This window comes from Plecotus auritus, assembly GCF_963455305.1.
Source record: "Plecotus auritus genome assembly, chromosome: 1".
In the NCBI taxonomy this organism is placed as follows: domain Eukaryota; kingdom Metazoa; phylum Chordata; class Mammalia; order Chiroptera; family Vespertilionidae; genus Plecotus; species Plecotus auritus.
This window is the reverse complement of record NC_137770.1, coordinates 34082067-34103029: the sequence shown is the minus strand read 5'-3', so window position 1 is coordinate 34103029 and position 20963 is coordinate 34082067. Positions and strand designations below refer to the sequence as shown.

General features: G+C 57.7%; 1 protein-coding gene across 6 annotated transcripts in view; it reads right to left on the bottom strand.

Annotated features, from left to right (window-relative positions):
• The window catches only part of SPTB (spectrin beta, erythrocytic), a 133755-nt gene that overhangs the window by 7159 nt on the left and 105633 nt on the right, over nucleotides 1–20963 (bottom strand). For all 6 annotated transcript variants that reach the window (XM_080645255.1, XM_080645254.1, XM_080645259.1 and 3 more), the window contains 10 exons: nucleotides 18191–18469; nucleotides 17526–17656; nucleotides 16173–16377; nucleotides 15311–15685; nucleotides 13733–13977; nucleotides 10294–10432; nucleotides 9794–9878; nucleotides 8883–9079; nucleotides 8546–8595; nucleotides 7830–7908 (listed from right to left, as the gene is read on the bottom strand). In XM_080645255.1, the coding sequence (XP_080501381.1) occupies nucleotides 7830–7908; nucleotides 8546–8595; nucleotides 8883–9079; nucleotides 9794–9878; nucleotides 10294–10432; nucleotides 13733–13977; nucleotides 15311–15685; nucleotides 16173–16377; nucleotides 17526–17656; nucleotides 18191–18469 (1785 nt within the window). The remainder of the gene's footprint in view (nucleotides 1–7829; nucleotides 7909–8545; nucleotides 8596–8882; nucleotides 9080–9793; nucleotides 9879–10293; nucleotides 10433–13732; nucleotides 13978–15310; nucleotides 15686–16172; nucleotides 16378–17525; nucleotides 17657–18190; nucleotides 18470–20963) is intronic.

The window sequence follows — 20963 nt, the reverse complement described above, 5'->3', positions numbered from 1 at the left end:
CCGTATTGGACACGGGATGGAAGCTTTAAACTGAAATAGGTTGGGTAGACGAAACGTGACCAAGGTCTGCCTGAGATGGCGCTAAGGAATGGAGAGGGAGGTTCAATGGTGATGTTTGAAGGCAGTGCTTGGAAGAAAGCTAAAGCTGGTCATGTTTATATTCCATAAAGCGAGGGCTGTTCCATAAACAGGTATAAGTTGGGGTTCCACTAAGATCTTACTTAAAGAAAGGATCATATGACTGGAAAAGATCGAAAACCACTACCCTAGTCGAATACCTTCCATTTATGAGAAAATTTTTGCTCAGAGAGGTTAAGTGACTTATCTAAGATCACACAGCTTACAGGTATCAGAGGCAGTTAAGAACATGCATCCCGGAATTGGATGGAAGTTTTTATCACACCTATAGGGCTCTCATCCTTTGCTATCTTAGAACCCCGTGAGAGTTGTGGCCAGGCCACCCTCATTTTTATGCATTTGCACTATTTATATCTTCAAGAGCGCAATGAGCCAGCATTGCCCACAAGGATCTGGAGGCCCAAAGCCTGGATTGTCCTCTAGCATGGAGGAAAGGCAAGAGTAGCAGGAGTAGGGCTGGGAGCCTGGGTTGGGGTCCTCCTGGAGACCCCATCAGGCCAACCCTCTGATCTGGTGTAAGGTTTGGGAGGTGGATAGCATTGCAGAGTGAAGCCTCTTTATCCCTTACCTCCACCTGGCCGCGCTGCTGCTCCCCACACCTGCCCTGGGGTCTCAGGGAAGATGGCATGGCCGACGCTGGGTGGGTGGGAAGCCCGCAGGCGCTCACAGCCATGCTGGACCCTCGCCCAGCCTTACCCTCCTGGGACTGGTCTTACTGGAGGCCAATGGGTCCACATTTCCTTCCTACACTTTCTCTTCCATTCTCCTTCCTTTTGGGAGCTGTCCTTTGAAAATAAAGATGAATTTCCCCAGGACTGCTTCCCACGGTAACCTCACCTTCTTCTGCTTCCTCTGTGATCAAAAGTTAACGGACTGGGTCATGGGTTGGCTTCAGAAAAGGGGCATTTCCAAAGATTTCTTAAGTGCTCTTGACTGTTCTTGATTTAAAATGCACCCTGTCCTCTCTGTCCCCATGGCCAAGGCCTGAGGAGGAAGGGATTTGGCGGATTTGGCGGTGGCTGCCCCCTCCCAGGCCCAGGGCTGCTGGCTTTTCTTCCTCTGGGCTGGGGGAAGGGACACTGATGAGAAAGATGGTGGCATGGTTTGGACAGAAGGGCCTTTCTGTCCCAGGTTCCAGGGGTGAATGTGCTTTGTGCCATCTTGGGGAGCCGGGAAAGAGGGGAGGAGGTGACAGTTCTGCGGCCCCTGGAACCAGGCCATGGAGATTCTGCATTGCTCAATAGGCGGAGGGGTCTGGACAGCAGAGCACCAAAAGGGAGTGTTGGCTGAGGAGCGGGGCCCAGAGCTGGGGGCTCCTGTGGTTGTAGAGACAGGCAGGTTCTGTCAAAAGGCCCTGCACAGGTGAGATGGTCTGGTTCCCGTAGGGGCAGAAGGCCTGCTGCACTAGTCCTCAGGCCATTGGGAAGATGCACAGATTAGACCTACACTGCTAAGCGGTACCCAGCCTGGAGACCTCACCCAGAGGAGCTGGGGACCCTGAGGGGGAAGGACCAGCTGCTTGGAATTTCTGGGTGTCAGGCTGGGGTGGTTGGTGAGTCTTAGACCATACATGGGAGAGCATAAGGGAGAATGGCCTGGAGGTAGAGGCTGGAATAAGGGAGGTACTGCCTGCAGCATGGAACCCAGTTCTCTGGTGACTGGTGGTCAGGGGTGTGAGAGGCGGGCATGTGTACTGGCTGCTGGGGTCATGATGCCAGGGTAGGACTGGGGACATATGCTATTGGCTGCTGGTTGGGGGACATCAGGGGATAGAAGGGCACAGACAGGAGCTTTTTATAGGATCGTAAACAGGGAGAGGCCCCAGCCACTGATGGAGGTGGGTTAGGGGGGGATGGCCACCTCAGAATCTTGTAAACTCAATTCTTTGGGGTCCTGCCTTGCTAGGAAACTGGCTTGGTGGGGTTGCAGGCAGAGGGTTGAGAGTCTCCTCCACAAAGGAGGTTCAAGAAAGGGAGGGGAAATGGAACAGGATGGGCACATTTCTTCTCCGTAAAGGAGTTTAAGGTGTCCTTCCAGGCTCAGCCAGCAGGTGGCAGAGGGGACAGCACACAGACTACTCTCCAGCTCCCAGGAGAAAAATAACCTGGTTTGTGAACACAGGATATTTTGGAGGCTCTAGAGCAGTGGTTCTCAAGCTTCCTAATGCCGCGACACTTTAATACAGTTCATGTTGTGGTGACCCCCAACCATAAAATTATTTTTGTTGCTACTTCATAACTGTAATTTTGCTACTGTTATGAATTGTAATGTAAATATCTGTGTTTTCCGATGATCTTAGGCGACCCACAGGTTGAGAACCGCTGCTGTAGAGGCTAAGACCATCGGAAAACACAGATATTTATACTACAATTCATTAATGGGTCTCGAGGGAGGGGCACTCCGGGAAGGTTCGGGAGGGCTCAGGCAATGGATGTTAGAATTCATAGGGAGGGTGTTTCTTTTAAGAGACGAAAGGCTACAGTGAGGGATGGAGAAAAAAAATGAAGACTTCACTAATCACCTACCAGATGCCAGATATTCTACCTGTACTCTCTCTTCCAGTCCTCACACCCTCTCTGCAAGGCAGGTATCCTCGACACACCCATGATTTCAGAGGAGGGAACCAGGTTGGGGGTGGTGGCGGGGATGAATAACTTGTCCACAGCCACACATCTAGTGAGCGGAAGGTTGAGACGCAGAACCTGCTGCAAGGGGTGGTGGGGGTGGTGGGGGTACTATTGCTCTAGAGGGGAGTATTTGTCTGATGGGGTCACAGCCCACATGAGCAGCTTGGTTCTGTAAGACACGTGGCTGGCCAGCGGATCATGTCAGAGCCACACTGGAAGGGGCCAGAAGAGGGGCTTGGAGCCAGACAAGACCTATTGCTGATGTGGTAGGCAACCACATAGCCTTGGGGAACTGCAGGTGGGAGGAGCTGGCCACTTACACCTGAGTTTTACCCTCCCCTGGCACCTGACATCTAGGCTCTCTGGGGGAGGGGCTGTTGGCAGGCAGGCTGGGAATAGCAGGCAGGCTGGGAAGGCTGTTCACAAGACAGTTGACAAGAAAAGAAAAAGGTATGGTCTGTTAAGAACAGTCAGAGATGAAGAGATGGCCACTTAGGGTGATCAGAGAAAACTGTCTAAAGAGAAAGAAGTTGTTGAATAGGGCAAGAGTGGGTGAGGAGCTGAGGCTGGGCCAGGCAGTGAGGGTCCCCCGGTTGGTGGTGGGGATGGTGAGGGGCTCCCATGAGAAGTGGGGTCGGGGGTAGGGAGCAAAGCGGATCAACATGTGCTGGGACCAGCTGTCTGAGATGCCAACTGGGGGACCAGGGAAGACAACAGGAGGGAACCAGAGCAGAGGCCCCCAGGTAAAGTGAGGGCGATGGAGAGGGGAGTGTGCAGGGTCGCTTTGGACGGACATGAGGTGGGGGGGGGGCCTGGTCCATGGGCGGCATCTGGGCCAGAGGAGAACGAGGCTTCCTGGGGAGCTGTCTTCATCATTCCCACACGGGTGTGGGCTCTTCGGGCCCTGCCCTGGAGCAGCAGGGCTTGTGGGTCAGCATTGGAAAGACTAAACAGATGACTCGCCCATCCAGCACCACCACCCACTGTCGAGTGGGCAGCTTCCAACCCGTCTCTGAGCTGCGGGGTGTTGAGGCCGTCCCGAGCCCACCAATATCTGGGATGCTCTGAGACAGCTTGGAAGAAAGAACTCAGGAGGGGCCTTTGGAACAGCGTGGCCAGAAAGATCCCGTGACCACAGCACAAAAGCTGGGCACACCCAGCAGTGAGCAGATGTCCAGCAAGAGCCCAGACAAGAGCAAGCTTCTCTGGGGAGCCTGGAGTACCGGGGCCAGAGAGCAGGCAGACACACCCCTGCCTCGCTGACTCAGGCATCCTGGGGAGGCGAGGACACGCCCAAGTTTAGGGGAAATCGGTTTCTTTCCAGGCCGGTCTGCTCATCATGAGCAAACACAAGATTTGCATTCACAGCAAAATGCTTGAAGCAGCAGCTCAGTTGGACCTCACAGCGGGAGGGGAGAAGGGGTGGGGAGGCTTGCTCAGGCAAGAAGAAACAGCTGCTGCCTCCACACCCACATCCCTCCCATCCCAGGACCGTCAGAGCCTGGTCTCTGGCTGCTGATGAAAGCGCCAGGCTGCCTGGGGGAGTTGCACAGGTTGCCAAGGGGTGGCAGCCGCTGTGTGGGGAGGGCTGCAATCCCGTGCCCGTTCAGCCCCGGGCACCGTCCCTCACATTCTTGTGCTGGTTACTCTTCTGAAGCCACAGCGATCACAGAAGGAGGCGAGGGTCCTAGCAGTCTCAGCTGCCCACGCTCACCCCAGTCCTAGGAAGGCCAGCGGCAGGCAGCCTTGGGGTCCCGGGGAGAGGGTTTTCTGTGACAACCTCCTGCGGGGCCTGGTAAGGACTCGCACCCCGGCAGCTGCTCTCCTGCGGGCCTGGCGCCCTCGAGTCCTGAACCACAGACTGCATCTGTCCAGGCCTGAGGCAGACAGGCATGACTGCCCCAAACTACGAACGCCGAGGACTCGCTGTTTCTTGTCACAGCCCCTAGGAGCACCTTTCGGGCATGTGACCTGTCGCAGCAGCCCTGCTGGGAGTTCCCAGAGCGGCCCCCTTCCCACCAGGCCAGAAACAGGCCCAGGGCGCAGCCAGGAGGCACCCAGGGCTGCTGGACGGCCCGGAGCCAGGAGTAACTTGGATTCTCTGCAACGTCACTTCTGTCCCGTGAAACCAACGCAACATCTCAACATCAGCACCTCACCCGGATGTCACAGGAGGATTCTGAGGCTCCAGAGCCCGAGAGAGGAGGACCTTAGTGGGACCCCGGCCCTCCCCAGGGCCACATGAAGGTGCAAGGGAAACACGGAAGGCAGAGGGTATTGGGGTGACTGTGCCCCAGGCAGAGAGAGGAAGGGGGCCCCCTCCAGCACCCAGGAGGAGAGGCAAGGGCACTGGCCTTGTCAGGAACTGAGCTCAGTCCAGCCCTGCCTCTTCCCCAAACAGGGACAAAGGCCAACACCCCAGCCCTTTGCCTCGTCCTTCCCATCTCCAGCCTCACACCCACCAGCACCTGACAAACATGAACCAGGTTCCCTAGCTCCGGAGGAGACAGGCGAGTGGGGAAAACCACTCTCCCACCCCGCCCTTTATTCCAGCACACTGATGACACTCGGGAATGTTCTGGACTTTCTGTAATCCCGCGGAGGGCTTTATAAGGGCGAGGAGACACGGGAAGATGAGGTGGCTTGTCTAAATCATGCCGGGAGGTTCCTGAAGAACTCGGGGCGAGAGCCCAGCGTCCTGACCTCCACCCCGGGAGTTGGCCTGTTGTCAGACCTTGCTGCTTCTGCTTGGCCTCACACACACTTACTTATACACTTACCTGTATGAATGGATCCGTTTTTACCAGAATATGCTCTCATGTGGAAAGGTGAGGGGTGAAGGAGGTGATGCATCACACAGTGATGTGTTTGAAGAAAATAGCGATGCAGGGAATGGCACTCAGTGCCTGCGTGTACATGCGTGTGTGTGCACACCAGGAAGGGGAGGGCCGGGGTGGGGCCGGCAGGGTGGCCGCCTGTGGTGTGCAGCAGTCTAGACGGGTTCAGGTGCCCGGTCTGCTCCCGTCTGTTCCCCCAAGCAGGAAGCCGCATGCGCCAGTGATGGGTCTCACAGGAAGCAACACGCGTGGGTCTATTCTATAGGGCACCGACACCAGACCACACACACGGGACAGCAGCCAGCCACCGCGCCCAGGCCCACCGAGAGAAGGCCCAGCAGACAGCCGGCCTTCCTGGGAGAGGCCTTTGTGTCTGCAAAGGGTTCCCAGCCTGCGTGAGACCTGTGAGGTTTTCTTCTCAGATCAAAGACCCATGGGGGAGCACACCCTCCCTCGGAGTTTTGTGGATCCTCATGAAAACTCAACGCAGGCTGAGACAGGACAGCAGCAGGAAGTGTGTCCACGAGGCAGGCCTCGGGCCTGGCTTTTACTGAGTCGCCATCAGTTTCTTCCTGGTGCCGAGCACAGGCCAGCTTTCCCGGCTGGAGGGCGGGCTCTCTGAGGGTCTCAGGGGTGGGCCCACTCTTCCTTCCAGAGAGACTCGGGTCCAAGCAGGTTTTATTCCCCCAAACCCAATGACCTCCCGATGCTGGATGGAGGTGGCTCTGACACACATGTAATTACATTTGCACAGACGTACGTGACACAGACAATGGGTGGAGTCATTCAGGAGGTCACAAGGAGCCGCAGACCCAGGACACCACTGCACACAGACACATGGGGATGCACAGCCGAAGCGTGGGTGGTGCAGGAGGTGGAGGCGGGGCAGCCCCAGCCCCAGTGTCCACAGTCCGTGCCAGCCCCCAGCGCTGGCTCTCCTTCCGGCGGGGGCTGTCACTGGGAGAAAGGGGCTGGGGCGCAGTCCACCAGAGACCCCCACAGGCCACGATGGGAGCTTGAGAGGGAACTTCTGGGAGAGACCTGGCAGCGGGAGCCCAGCAGTGCCCTCTGCTGGACACAAAGGGCTGGTGCAGCTCAGGAAGAGAGGCCTCTGATCAGGCTGGAGTGGGGAGGTGGGTGGGGTGTGTGTGTGTGTGTGTGTGTGTGTTTGTGTGTGTGACAGAAGTGTGGGAAGGGCTGAAGTCTGGACCTGACAGGGATTCTGCACAGGAAATAATCACTGTGTGTGCACTGTTTTCTGGGGTGGTTGGTGTGCCAAAAATTTTCACAGAATACCAGTTTCCCTAAACCCCCAAAGGTTCAGGCAAGCTCACCCGGGCACCCGTAGAGGCGGGATTCATGCAGAGATGAAGCCATGCAAGGCACATGCTGAGATTTTGCTTTCTTCTCAGCCACTTCCCAGGGCATTTCCCCCAAAACTGGGTTACAGACTCACAGGCCTCCTGCACCGACCCCCTGGGTCCTTTCAGCTAAGGGACCTCGACTTCTTCCAGGCACGGTCCTGAGCCATATGCCCAGGCAACTGGCAGCTGGTGTGTCTTAGTCCCCTCCCCCTCCTCCCCTCAGCCACACACGCTCCTTTTCCACAAGTGGGGGCACTGGCCCTGTGACCCAGAAGCCCTGGGGCTCTCCCCATGCTCACAGGGCTCCTTCAAGTCTGTTCTTGCCCCAGAACCAGCTCCACATCCAAACTCATTGACCAACAGGCCTCAGACCAGGAAGGTGCAATGGGGGAGGGGGCTGTGCCTAGGGAGGGAGGGGGCTGCTAGAGGGGCGGGCGCCCTGAAATGCCGTGGCTGTGGCGGGCACACTGGGCCGTCTATTGGTGGATGTGTATGTGTGTGGTGAGACTGTGTTAAGGATGGAGTGAGGGGGAAAAGGATGGTCCTGTATAAACGGTTTCCCCTGATGTAGATGGTGGTGTATTTATACAAGAAAATTTATTAGACTAGGTAAAACCAGGCTAACGGAGTCCTGTCAGTGGGCTAACATGTCAGTTTCTTCTGGGTCGAGGGGAGGAGGGGAGTCAGTCTAGGAATGGAGAAAAGCTCAGTGGAACATGCGGACTGGTCTGAAGGAGGAGTCTGGGGTGCGGGGCCGTGCCTGCCCTCGACTTCCGCCCTGGCCCCGGCAGAGCCTAGTAGGGATGAGCAGGTTCTGGCAGCAACGACTCCCAGGAACTAGACAAGTGGGACAGGAAACTGACCGGGGACGTTCTCTCCGTGGCCGCGCGATGGGGACCTCGGGGACCCTCCCCTGCTGTCTCGCCTTCCTCCTCTTGAGGCCTATGAAGACACAGCCCCTCTTTAGAAACAAGCACCTCTCTGAGGCCAGCGCCCACCCCAAGGCCTGGCTCTCTGGCCCTCCTCCTGGAGCTCATGCCAAGGACCTCCCCATTCAGCCTCCCGGCAGCCTGGCAGGAGCTTAGCAAGTCGCTGCTTTATCTGCCTTGACTCCCTGCTCCCACCGGCTCTGCCTGCGGCAGGTCTCCGGCCACCCCTGACTTGGGGTTAACCACAGCTCCTCTGCCCGCAAGCTCCAGACACGCCCGATTCCTCTAACTAGTGGCCCAGGTGTGAGAGGTCACAGGTGTATTTTTTAAAGCTCATGGGAGCTCAGCTGACGTGGTTCAGTGGTTGAGTGTCAACCTATGAACCAGGAGGTCACGGTTCAATTCAAGGTCAGGGTACATGCCTGGATTGTGGGCTCCATCCCCAATGTGGGGCATGCAGGAGGCAGCCGATCAATGATTCTCTCTCATCATTGATGTTTCTCTCTCTCTCCCTCTCCCTTCCTCTCTGAAATGAATTAAAATATATTTTAAAAAATCAGGGGGCTGTTTCTGATTAAAAATACTCTCCCTCCTCCTCCCCCTTGCGGAGTGCTCCAGCGCAGCCCACCGCCCAGCCTCCCCACACTTACCCAGTCTCCTCCACGGGCGTCTCTGGGATCTGGCGTTCTTTCAGCTCAAGCTGGGGGAGGAAAAGGCCAAGGGGTCAGAACAGCCAAGGAGGGGGACTACTCTCAGACCCCTTTCTCTAATGGGGCTCCCTGTACCCAGCACACCCTGGCATATGTTCCTTCTGGGTTATCCCCTCTTGTCTTTGGGTTCGAAAGTCAGTCCTCTCTACCACTCCTGCTGCCTTCCCACTCCCTGCCTTGCCGCGCCTTTCACCCTGTCCTCAGTGTCCAACAACAGCTAAGAGCTCTTGACCCGAGATACCCTGCAGGCGTGGCTGCCCACCCCAGCCCGGCTCACCGTGGTGGGCTTCTCCAGGGCCGCGAAGCGCTCTGCCCAGCTGGCCGTGGATTTCTCAAACGCCTCGTGCCTCTTGATGAGCTTCTCCACACTGTCCACCGTGTGTCCGAAGTCCCGGCTGGCCAGGTAGGGCTCCTGGGCGATCAGCCACGCTTCGGCCACGGAGGCGTCCCGAGAGAACTGGCACACTTCCAGCACTGCCACAGAGAACCAGACACAGGCCACCCACGGGGCCCAGGGGGCTGTCAGCACCAGCGGCTGCTCCCGTGGGATCTCGGGGGACCCACACGGAGTGGGCAGTCAGGCATGAGGCTGCACGCGTGCCTGTGACTGTGCGGACATCCTGCTCAGTGATGACCTTCTGCCGAGACCCCTCCTTCCCCATGCTAGGCCCCTACCTCGTTTCCATCAATAGCGATGTTTCACAAACCCATCAGTGAGAACAAACTCCATTTTGAAAACAAGATGTAGTTAGACATCTCCCTTTGAGGAGCTGTCTTCTGCCCTGAACACACTCTCCCCAGCCCTTGGCTGTCCCACAAAATTGTGCACGAATAGCCATGGGACCAGTCCAGGGCTTCCTGGCTCATGGCACCTGCCTGAGTGGCGGGATTTCTCCACCTTCCTAGTCTCCACAGCTCCTTCTGTGCCCAACACGCCTCAGATCAAACATCTGGGATGCACTAGGGCCACATTCTCTAGAGATCCCAGCTGCAGAGATCGGGGTGCTGGCTGGTTGGCTCCAGCAGCGTGGCCCTCGGAGGGGCTCCCCGAGGCCTGGGCAATGGAGCTTTGAGGATGAGTGTGTTGCGTGGGGGGCTGTTCTCAGCAGTGGTGACATCACCCTCCTGCCCCGCCCAGCAGGCCTGGTGCCTCCCCTCCGGCTCCCCTGGCCCCCAGGCGGCACTCACACATGCTGAGCCGCTCCCAGCGGGCCTCCCACTTCTCATTCATCTCTTTCCTCCTGGACATCACCTGCTGCAGTTTCTCCCTGATCTGCGGGGAGGTAGAGAGAACAGCTCAGGCTCTGGTAACCCTGCCCCCTGTGTGAGTCAGTGCACAGAGAGATCCTGCAGAGAACGCTGGGCTTGGCCACACAGACCTGGCTTCAAGTCTTGGTCCAGCCACTTGCTAGCTGTGCAGCCTTGGGCAAGTTACTTAACCTCTCTGAGGCACCTCACCTAGGAAGTGGGTGTTGCCAAGTGCCAAAGCCTGCACACATGTCGGCGATAGGTAGGTTATTAACCTGCTCTTTCTACCAAGCAGCCAGCCCCCTGAATGGGTTTGGTGCGGCTCTCATCACGAGTGCTCCATGGAGGAAAGGAAGATGAGCCTCGCCAGGAAGCTGTCTGGTCCAGCAAGAGTGGGGACAAGGATGGAGAAGGCTGGCTGTGTCCCACTGTCCCCTCACCTCCTCGGAGGCCTGGTGCTCCCGCTGCAGCAGGGACTCGCCAAGCTCCAGGCAGGCGTTGAAGTTCTTGCTCCGGGTTTCAATCTCCGCCCTGATGCCCTGGTGATACTTCATGAGCAGTTCCACTGAGGAGACGTCCCTGGCGTGGGGGGGAGGGGGGAGAGAGGCAGGAGGACAGGGGCAGGGGAGAGAGTCGGGGAAGAAGGAAGTGGTGTGACTCTGGTCAGCCTGATGCCAAGTCCTGCTCAGAGGGGCCACCCTCACCTGCCTGGGGTCTGAGCCCACCCCCTCGTCCCCCTGCAGGAACACTGGTGCTGACTGATGCCCTGGTGTCTTCCACTGGCCAGTGGCCAGGGCATGGGTGGGGCTGCAGGGACCTCGGAGGAAGCCTGGGAATGCTATTTGACAATAACAAGGAATGAAGCTCTGATGCATGCTACCACGAAGGCATCCTGAACAGAGTGTGCTCAGTGACAGAAGCCAGGCAGGAAAGACCACACATTATATAATTCTATTCATGTAAAAAGTCTAGAGACAGAAAACAGGTTAGTGGCTGCCAGGGGCTCAAAAGAGGTGGGGGGGATGGGGAGTGATGACTGCTGAGGGGTACATGGTTTCTTTTTCTTTTTTTTTTTTTAATATATTTTATTGATATTTCACAGAGAGGAAGGGAGAGGGATAGAGAGCTAGAAACATCGATGAGAGAGAAACATCGATCAGCTGCCTCCTGCACACCTCCCACTGGGGATGTGCCCGCAACCAAGGTATATGCCCTTGATCGGAATCGAACCCGGGACCTTTCAGTCCGCAGGCCGACACTCTATCCACTGAGCCAAACCGGTTTCGGCCATGGTTTCTTTTTGGGATGATGAAAATCTAAACTTATGCCCTAGCCGGTTTGGCTCAGTGGATAGAGTATTGGCTTGTGGACTGAAGGGTCCCAGGTTCGATTCTGGTCACGGGCACTTGCCTGGGTTGTAGGCTCGATCCCCAGTAGGGGGCGTGCAGGAGGCAACCAATCAATGATTCTCTCTCATCATTGATGTTTCTCTCTCTCTCTCCCTTCCTATCTCCGAAATCAATAAAAAATATTTAAAAATAAATAAACTTATATTGCAATGGGTGTACAACTGAATATATGAAAAATCATTGAATGGTGTCCTTTAAATATTGAATTGCATGGTATGTGAGTTGTATCTCAATAAAGATGTTAAATATTAAAGCCTGACCTTCAGGACCAGCACCAGAGGGGCAGACCTGGGCCAGAAATGACTGCCATGACCCAGAGCCCGGCCCCGCTGAGGTCTCGCTGCCCAGGCGCCTGCCCCCACCCCCCCCACAGCAGTGAGCTCCTTCCTGAGCTTTAGGGGAATGGCCCCCCCCCCCCCCGCCCATCCCAGCGCCGGGAAGGATAAATAGTGAACCCCGTATTCTCACTGCTTCACATAGAACCTCACTAACAGATGTCTTTCATGCCTCACTCAGGGCTCCGTTTCCTAAGAAAGGGTTGGTCCTCCCAGCAGAAGCCAAGCCCCTCAGTTTCAGCCTGGACGCAGCCCTCGGGGGTGCCTGGGACTCCTATGCACCCACAGGCAGCATGTCCCTCCCAGGGCATCCCTGTCCCTCCCAGGGCATCCCTGTCCCTCCCAGGGCATCACTGTCCCTTCTAGGGCATCCCTGTCCCTCCCAGGGCATCACTGTCCCTTCTAGGGCATCACTGTCCCTCCCAGGGCAGGACTGTCCCTCCCAGGGCATCCCTGTCCCTCCCAGGGCATCACTGTCCTTCCCAGGGCATTACTGTCCCTCCCAGGGCATCCCTGTCCCTCCCAGGGCATCCCTGTCCCTCCCAGGGCATCCCTGTCCCTCCCAGGGCAGCATGTCCCTCCCAGGGCATCACTGTCCCTCCCAGGGCAGCATGTCCCTCCCAGGGCAGCATGTCCCTCCCAGGGCAGCATGTCCCTCCCAGGGCATCCCTGTCCCTCCCAGGGCATCCCTGTCCCTCCCAGGGCATTACTGTCCCTCCCAGGGCAGCATGTCCCTCCCAGGGCATCCCTGTCCCTCCCAGGGCAGCATGTCCCTCCCAGGGCATCCCTGTCCCTCCCAGGGCATCCCTGTCCCTTCTAGGGCATCACTGTCCCTCCCAGGGCAGCATGTCCCTCCCAGGGCATCCCTGTCCCTCCCAGGGCATTACTGTCCCTCCCAGGGCAGCATGTCCCTCCCAGGGCATCACTGTCCCTCCCAGGGCAGCATGTCCCTCCCAGGGCAGCATGTCCCTCCCAGGGCAGCATGTCCCTCCCAGGGCATCCCTGTCCCTTCTAGGGCATCACTGTCCCTCCCAGGGCAGCATGTCCCTCCCAGGGCATCCCTGTCCCTCCCAGGGCATTACTGTCCCTCCCAGGGCAGCATGTCCCTCCCAGGGCATCCCTGTCCCTCCCAGGGCAGCATGTCCCTCCCAGGGCATCCCTGTCCCTCCCAGGGCATCACTGTCCCTCCCAGGGCATTACTGTCCCTCCCAGGGCAGCATGTCCCTCCCAGGGCATCACTGTCCCTCCCAGGGCAGCATGTCCCTCCCAGGGCAGCATGTCCCTCCCAGGGCAGCATGTCCCTCCCAGGGCATCCCTGTCCCTTCTAGGGCATCACTGTCCCTCCCAGGGCAGCATGTCCCTCCCAGGGCATCCCTGTCCCTCCCAGGGCATTACTGTCCCTCCCAGGGCAGCATGTCCCTCCCAGGGCATCCCTGTCCCTCCCAGGGCAGCATGTCCCTCCCAGGGCATCACTGTCCCTCCCAGGGCAGCATGTCCCTCCCAGGGCATCCCTGTCCCTCCCAGGGCAGCATGTCCCTCCCAGGGCATCCCTGTCCCTCCCAGGGCATCACTGTCCCTCCCAGGGCATTACTGTCCCTCCCAGGGCAGCATGTCCCTCCCAGGGCATCACTGTCCCTCCCAGGGCAGCATGTCCCTCCCAGGGCAGCATGTCCCTCCCAGGGCAGCATGTCCCTCCCAGGGCATCCCTGTCCCTTCTAGGGCATCACTGTCCCTCCCAGGGCAGCATGTCCCTCCCAGGGCATCCCTGTCCCTCCCAGGGCATTACTGTCCCTCCCAGGGCAGCATGTCCCTCCCAGGGCATCCCTGTCCCTCCCAGGGCAGCATGTCCCTCCCAGGGCATCCCTGTCCCTCTCAGGGCATCACTGTCCCTCCCAGGGCATCCCTGTCCCTCCCAGGGCATCCCTGTCCCTCCCAGGGCAGCATGTCCCTCCCAGGGCATCCCTGTCCCTCCCAGGGCAGCATGTCCCTCCCAGGGCAGCATGTCCCTCCCAGGGCAGGACTGTCCTTCACAGAGCATCATTGTCTCTCCAGGGCAGAGCCTCAGTGCAGCTCCCCGGTTGCCAGTCTCTGAGACAACAAATCCAGGAGCGGCTGCCTTGAGGACGCCCCCTCACCTGGGCCTCTCCTGGGTCTCGATCTGCCGGATGATGCTCTCCATCCAGGAGAGGAGGTCGCGGGCCATGCTGAAGAAGCGGAACTTGTCCGCCGTGTCCACCAGCTGGGTGCGGCGCCCGGCACAGGCATCGAGCAGCGCCTGCCACGCAGCAGACACCTCCCGCTCCTTGTCCTGGATGGCGTCTGCCTTTTCCCCAGCATACGCCATCTGCAGGCGGGTGGCCACATCCTGGAACTGCTGTACCTGCGATCGGGCAAAAATGGACATTGTTCCCCAGAAAGATGCATCGCCTGCCTCCCTCCCCGGGGCACCGCTGGAAGGCAGCACCCACTGGGTGCTGGAGAAGCTCTTGCTTTGGCACCTCTGCTGATGGAATGCCCCCCTCCCCCACCGGATGATCCTCATCCAAGGGGAGCGAGAGGGACTCCATGCCCTTTGATCTCCTCAGAGGTATGATCATAAGAATAACTATATGCCAGGAGCTTCTAAACACTTTATTACTCCCTCCGTTTTCACAACAGCCCCATGAAAGAGGTACCAGGAAACAGGCCCGTCACCCCTGTTTGGGAGATGAGGAAACTGAGGCACAGGGGGGCTAAGTGATGGGCCTGAGGCACTCACAGCAGTAGAGCAGGGCAGTTGGGGATGGAGGTGAGCCCCCAAGTCCCTGTTCACAACCGCTGCACGCTGCCTCACCAGACCCCTGTACGAGGCCGGCGCGGGGCAGTGAAGCATCATCCTCAAAGGTCAGCGGGACTCTACCTGCCTCAGAGGCTCTGGCACCTCCAGGCATAGGAGCTGCTCCGGCGCCCCTCCAGCTGGAGGACAAATGCCTAGGAGGCCCCGCTCTGGGTGAACCAGGGCCCGAGCCTGCTGGGTCGGCACAGGAATGCACGGCAGCCCATCTCTCCTGCCAGGGGAGGTCCAGCAAGTTCCCGACAGCTGGGCCCTCACCCCGCCCTTTCTATCACACTGAACTCTATAGAACCCACAGACCTGTGGAGGTGCCTCGGGGGTACCCCAATGATGGGAGGAGGGGGGCGTCTAGGCAGATTTTGGGGCTCCTCCAGGTCCCATGTGGAAAGGCCCAACAGCCCGAGGCCGAGGGCAGTCTATAGCCAGACTGCAGGGTCTGCATCCTGGCTCCACTGCTAATCGCATGTTCTGGCACCACGCCTGCCCTCGCTAAGCCTGGTTCTCATTTATAAAATGCGGATGGTATCATACCATCCTCAGAGGGTGGCTCTGGGGACCCAGCGAACCCACATATAACGGAGAACAGTGCCCGGTGCTAGGAGAGCGTTGCGTATGTGTCTGCTAAAGATACTTAATATCTGCACTACCAGAGAAATCGTACTGTGCACTGCGCTTTTGGTAAAGATTCAGTTTGAAGACTAGAAGTTGAACATCTGAAAGCCACTGCTCCTGCCTTCCTGCCCTGAGCGCTGCTTTCTCAGGAGGTGAAGTCCCCTGTGGAAGCAGGAGAGGAACTGGCCCGGGGCCCCAGGAACTGGCCATGGGGAAGACGGAAAGGCAGGTCCTGGAACCTGCGGGGGACGGTAAGGGACAGAGGCACCTGCTGGCCCAGGAGGTGGAGCTCCCGTTCGAAGGCCGTGTGCACCCGGTGGAAGGACTCGGCGGTGCTGGCGTCCAGCCCCACGTCCTCGGGCAGCTCGCGGTGCTTCTCGTCGATGAGGCCCAGGATCTCGGTGCCCGTGTAGAAGTAGCGGTGCAGGTCGTAGGAGGCGGCCAGCAGCTGCATGCGCGTGTCGATGAGCTCCAGCAGGTCCGCCCACATCTCGTTCAGCCCGTCCTTCCACTCGGCGATGGTGGCCGCCTCTCCGTGGCCCGCATCGATGAGACGCTCGATAATGGCATTCACGTTGTCCACCCGCTCCTGTCCGATGGCCCCAGTCTCCCGGGCAAAGTCCCGGAATTTGTCCCGGAGCAGCTGGGCAGGGGAAGAGAGAAATGTGGTTATTGCCCATCTGGTGTTGCTCAGTGGTTGAGTATCAACCTTTGAACCAGAAGGTCAGGGTTCAATTCCTGGTCAGGGCACATGGCCAGGTTGCAGGCTCAATCTCGAGTAGGGGGTGTGCAGGAAGCAGCCGATCAATGATTCTCTCTCATCAATGATGTTTCTCTCTCCCCCGCTCTCTTCCTCTTTGAAATCAATAAAAATAGTATATATTTTAAAAAAGAAATGTGGCTATCGGGGCTCAGGGATGGGTGGTGTCCTCACACGGGCGGCAGACTTTCCCAGGTGGGGACTTTGGCCACTTGGTGCCGCACTCTCACACCTTCCCCAGAGCGTCCAAGCCCACTGCTGTGCCCGCATCCCGGGGCAGCACTTTGCAACAGGCGTGCGTGCGTGTGTGTCTGGAACGAGGGCTCCTGACTTCGAGGGAGACAAAGAAAGCGGCCCCGTGAGTACTCACCGTCACGTGGTCAAAGTCTTGCCCCATTTCTGGGGATGAGGCCACCAGCTCCTTCTCTGCGATCCACTGCTCCAAGTCATCGGCCTCCCTCTTCAGCTGGAACAGGTGGTACATGTTCTCCAGCTTCCGCTTGCGCTCCTCTGCCATGTCCTTCAGCCCCGCGTACTGCTTGTCCACTTGCCCCTGAAGTCGGATGATCTGCTCCCTGGAATTCAAAACAGACAGCGCTCAGAGACAGTGACAGAAAGCCCAGAGCAGCCAGCTCAGGGGGCACGACTTCCTCCCCCAGCCCGGTGACAGGGACAGGTGGGGAAACGCAGCTTAGGAGCAATGACTTCTGGGGAGGAGCTGGGGCGAGAAAGAACCATCCCTCAGCCGGGATGCTCCAGGGGATGACAGAACGGTGTCCCCCTCGAGGTGGATGCTTCCGCCACTGCCCTGCGCTCAGGGAAGTCCAGAGAGACCACTGCAAACGGGGCAGATCCCATTATTCCTCCCGGGAGGCTGGTGGGTGAGGCTGCCTGAGTGGGCTCCAGTTGCAGCAGCAGAGCGGCGTGCAGTCCCAGCGGGCCCATCCTCGGGCTCCCTGGGAAATGCTGAGGTGGCTGCTGAGGACCCACAGCTGTGGATGCCCTAAAGGCAGCTGAGGACAGGGCCGTGATGGGGGCCGCCTGTGTGAGGCCCCATGGGCTCCCATTTATGTAGAACCCTGAGGTGGGTACAGGTCTTCTACCTTCACCCCTCTGTGACAGTCTTGCTGAGAGACTGTGACATCCTGAGGTACCTTGTGGACGTTAAAGGGAAGAGCAAGGCTAGTCTTCAGCGCCTCCTGGCATCGTCTAACTCGTCAAAAGGCTGGCGCTCTCTCGCCCTAACCGGTTTGGCTCAGTGGATAGAGCGTCGGCCTGCGGACTCAAGGGTCCCAGGTTTGATTCAGGTCAAGGGCATGTACCTTGGTTGCGGGCACATACCCAATAGGGCGTGTGCAGGAGGCAGCTGATGTTTCTCTCTCATCGATGTTTCTAACTCTCTATCCCTCTTCCTTCCTTTCTGTAAAAAATCAATAAAAAATAAAAATAAAAAAAAAGGCTGGTGCTCTCAGTTCCCCCAGAGGGTGGTTTTGCTGCCCTGTTTTCTGATCTTTTTGCAAATCAGACCTCAGTCAGCCCGGTTTGAAGTTACCCACACAAAACCAAGGCATGGAATGGAATGGAATTGGGCCAATTGGCGGTCCAGAAAGCAGTTTTCTCAAACCCGCATTTTTTCAGGAAAACGGTTCCTGTTTTCCCACTGGATCTGAAGGGATCCTGGTAGGTGGGAGCCCGGGCCTGACACCCCAGTTGGTGCACGCACCCCTCGGGGTGGCCCGCAGCGAGCAGGCCCTGGGCCCGGCCAGCCAGCTGCTTGATGTTCCGCCCGTACTCCTCCACCGCGCGCTGCTGCCGCAGGTGCCGCTTCAGCATCACGATGGCGCCCTCTTCGTCCTAGGAGGCGGGCAGCACGAGCACAGTGAGCGGAGGCCCAGGGACAGCCCGGCCCTGCAGGTGCCCCGGGTGGGAGAGCCAGGCTCACAGAATACCCATGGGAATTGCGCCCTCCTTTCCTGCTACTCATTTTCTAGCAATGCCCACACCCCACCTTCCTCCTGTCTTCCCCAATCTGATTTCTACCCTTCCAGGCCCAGCTCCACCTTCCGTTCCGTGAAAACTTTCTCTATTGCCCCCCCCCACCTCACCTCTCACCCCTCCCACAGCTGTTCACCAGCACAGGACCCATGGTCCCCAAAAGGTGAAGGACCGTTGGGTTGGAGCAAATCTAAGCTGGCAGACTGGGCGCCTGGCCGCAGTATGTGCTCCGTAGAGGCGGGCATCCTGAGAAGGAGGGCTGCGCGTACAGCCTCCCCCTGCCTTCACTCCTCACATACTGGATTTACACGTTCCCCACTGACTGCCCCCCCACCGCCCCCGGCTCGTCCTCTCGGCTTTACGCCCAGCCTGGCACCCCTAGCCTGAGCCCACCTTGGGGGTCTCGTCTGAGATGACATAGAGCTCCTGCTCGCTGATCCAGGCCTCAGCCTCGCCCGCATCCAGGTAGTACTGCTGGGCCTCGCTGGCATCCCGCAGGCGCTGCAGCCGCCCCGCCGCTGCCTCCCGCAGCGTGATCCACAAGCTCTGCAGGTGGCCCAGGCGCTCCTCGATGTCCCCACAGTCGATCTCGGCCTCCTCCACCAGCCGCTGGCCTCGCTGCAGCACATCCTCCACCCGGGGCGCGTGGCCCAGGATCTCGTTCTGCAGCGTCTGTGGTCAGAGGGGACGGGCTCAGAGGCAGGGGCCCTCCTACCGTGCAGGTGAGGTCCAGCCTGCAGCAGGCTGCCCAGGTGACACCCTGGCACCTCTTACCCCTTCCTGCTTAGGGACGCCAGAGCAGAGTGGGTGGTGGCCATAAAGCTGCCCGTGCCCCACATGCCAGGCACAGTGCGAGGCACTTCACATCCTTCTCCTTTCACCCTCAGTCTTTGGAGATAAGCATGCAGAAACTGGCACAGAGCAGAGGAGTGACTTGTGGGCAGCAAATGGCAGAGCTGGGATCTGAACATGGCTCTCCCTGACCCCAAGAGTGCTCTTGACTGCCCCCTCTTCTCCCTATGTTTTAGCAGAGCTTGGTTTCTTAGTTGTATGGGACAGAGGAAAGAAACACCATTTTTAAGTGGCCTTGTGATATCTTATTCTAAGAGCTTTCACTCCTATAAAACGATAGTTGACAGGTGCTCCTTGTAAGAGTTCAGGGTTTTCTTTTGTTTTTTCCCATTTCTATTTCTCAAATCTCTTGTGAGCTTTGTATTATTTCCATGTCTGAATCTTTCATCACCAGAATGGCATTTTCCTCCCACTCTGAGCACTGGGTCACCTTTTTCTTCAGGGGGCCATGACCCAAGTGCCACGCAGGTCCTGGTCCTAGAGGCCCAAGCTTGGGTGCTTCTCAGCCCCTTCCACCTCATCTCCTCGCTTTCTACAACTGCCCATGGCCTTTAAAACCACTTGGAGGGCGGGGGCAAAAGTAGGACATGCAGGCAGTACAATGACTATCAGCATGTCAGCTACATAGAACCAGCAACATCCACACGTCACCAACTCTCTGAAATGCATTTTTACACTCGGAATCGTGAGGGTGACATTTTCCCATGGTCTGTGCAATTATATTCAAACTACCCATGGGGTAAGCTCCGTTTGCCTCTACTTGCCCTGAGATCCTGTGACCTCGGCAACAGACCCCAGAAGGTCGGTCTCTCTCTCTCTCTCTCTCTCTCTCTCTCTCTCTCTCTCTCGCTTTCTAGGCTCCTGTGCAGTGTGCTTACTTGTGGTGTCTTCTTCCCTGACTTCATTCATTGAAAACATATTTATTAAGTTGCTTCCTATGGACCAGGCCCTGTTTTAGGGACAATGTGGACACAAAACCCCTGTCCTCATTAAGCTTACACTCTGTGCAGGGGTCTTCAAACTTTTTAAACAGGGGGCCAGTTCACTGTCCCTCAGACCGTTGGAGGGCCGGACTATAGTTTAAAAAAAAACAACTATGAACAAATTCCTATGTGCATTGCGGGCCCGGGATGAGTTGGCTGCTAAGCAGGACAGGCAGCGGCACCCGGTGGGCCAGATAAATGTCCTCGGTGGGCTGCATGTGGCCCGTGGGCCGTAGTTTGAGGACCCCTGCATGTAGAGGAAACAGGTGGTAAGCAGGTAAATAAATGAGTAAATGTAGATAATGGTGCTAAGAGGAAAATACATGAGGTGAGGTGGTTGGTACTTCAGGGGGGGGAGTCTGGCAGGGCCTTTCTGAGGTGACAGCTGAGTGAGACATGAGTGGTGAGTGGGAGGCCACCGCACAGAGACCTGGGGGATGAATGTTGCTGGCAAGAGGGAGGAGCACGTGCGAAGTCCCTGGGGTGGCGGTGAGCCTGGGCTGTCCGCAGGCCAGAGAGAGGGCCAGGAAACCTAGAATACCGTGAAGGAGGAGAAAGTGATGAGAGATGAGACTTAGAGGCAGGTAGGAGCCAGATCAGACGGAACAGTGGCTGTTAAACCTGGTTGCACATCGAATAATCTGGGAAAACAGACACAGCCGGGCCCCAAACCCAGCGAGCCTAATTACTTGCTCTGAGGTGGGACCTTTGCATTCGCAGGTTTAAAAATTCTCCAGGCGATTCTAATGTTGCAGCCAGAGTTGGAAGCCATTCATGTGGCACCTTGCGGGATTTGTTCAGTTGCAGCGGATAGCATAGCCACGGGAGCAGCGGTTCTCAAAGTGGGGCCCCGGAGCAGCAGCAGAACCAGGATCTCGATAGAGATGGAAATTACCAGGCTCTGCTCCCAGTGTGATTGAGTAGAGCGGGGGTGGAGCCTGGTCAGCTGTGTGTGAACCAGCCGTCCGGGCGAGTCTGGTGCACACTGAGGTTTGAGAACCACTGCAATGGAGGGGACGATGACATGGGATTGGAGCCTTCGCCAGGCTTAGCCTAAAACAGTCTTCACAGGCGGCCATGCTCGCCCTCTGGCTCAGAGAACCCTACTTATACTTGCCCTTTTCCTAAAATAGTAACCTTCAGCCAGGGGAGATGACAATCTTTTGGCAACAACACTCACTGGACAGGGTCTAAAGTCTTCAGTGTTGGGAGGACTAACATCAGCTCATTTTACAGTTGAGGAAACTGAGGCCCCAAGGACACTGTCTTCTACCAGCCTCCTTCCTGTACGTGGAGGTTGTGGTGCTGACCCCCCCTCCCCCTGCGGCCTT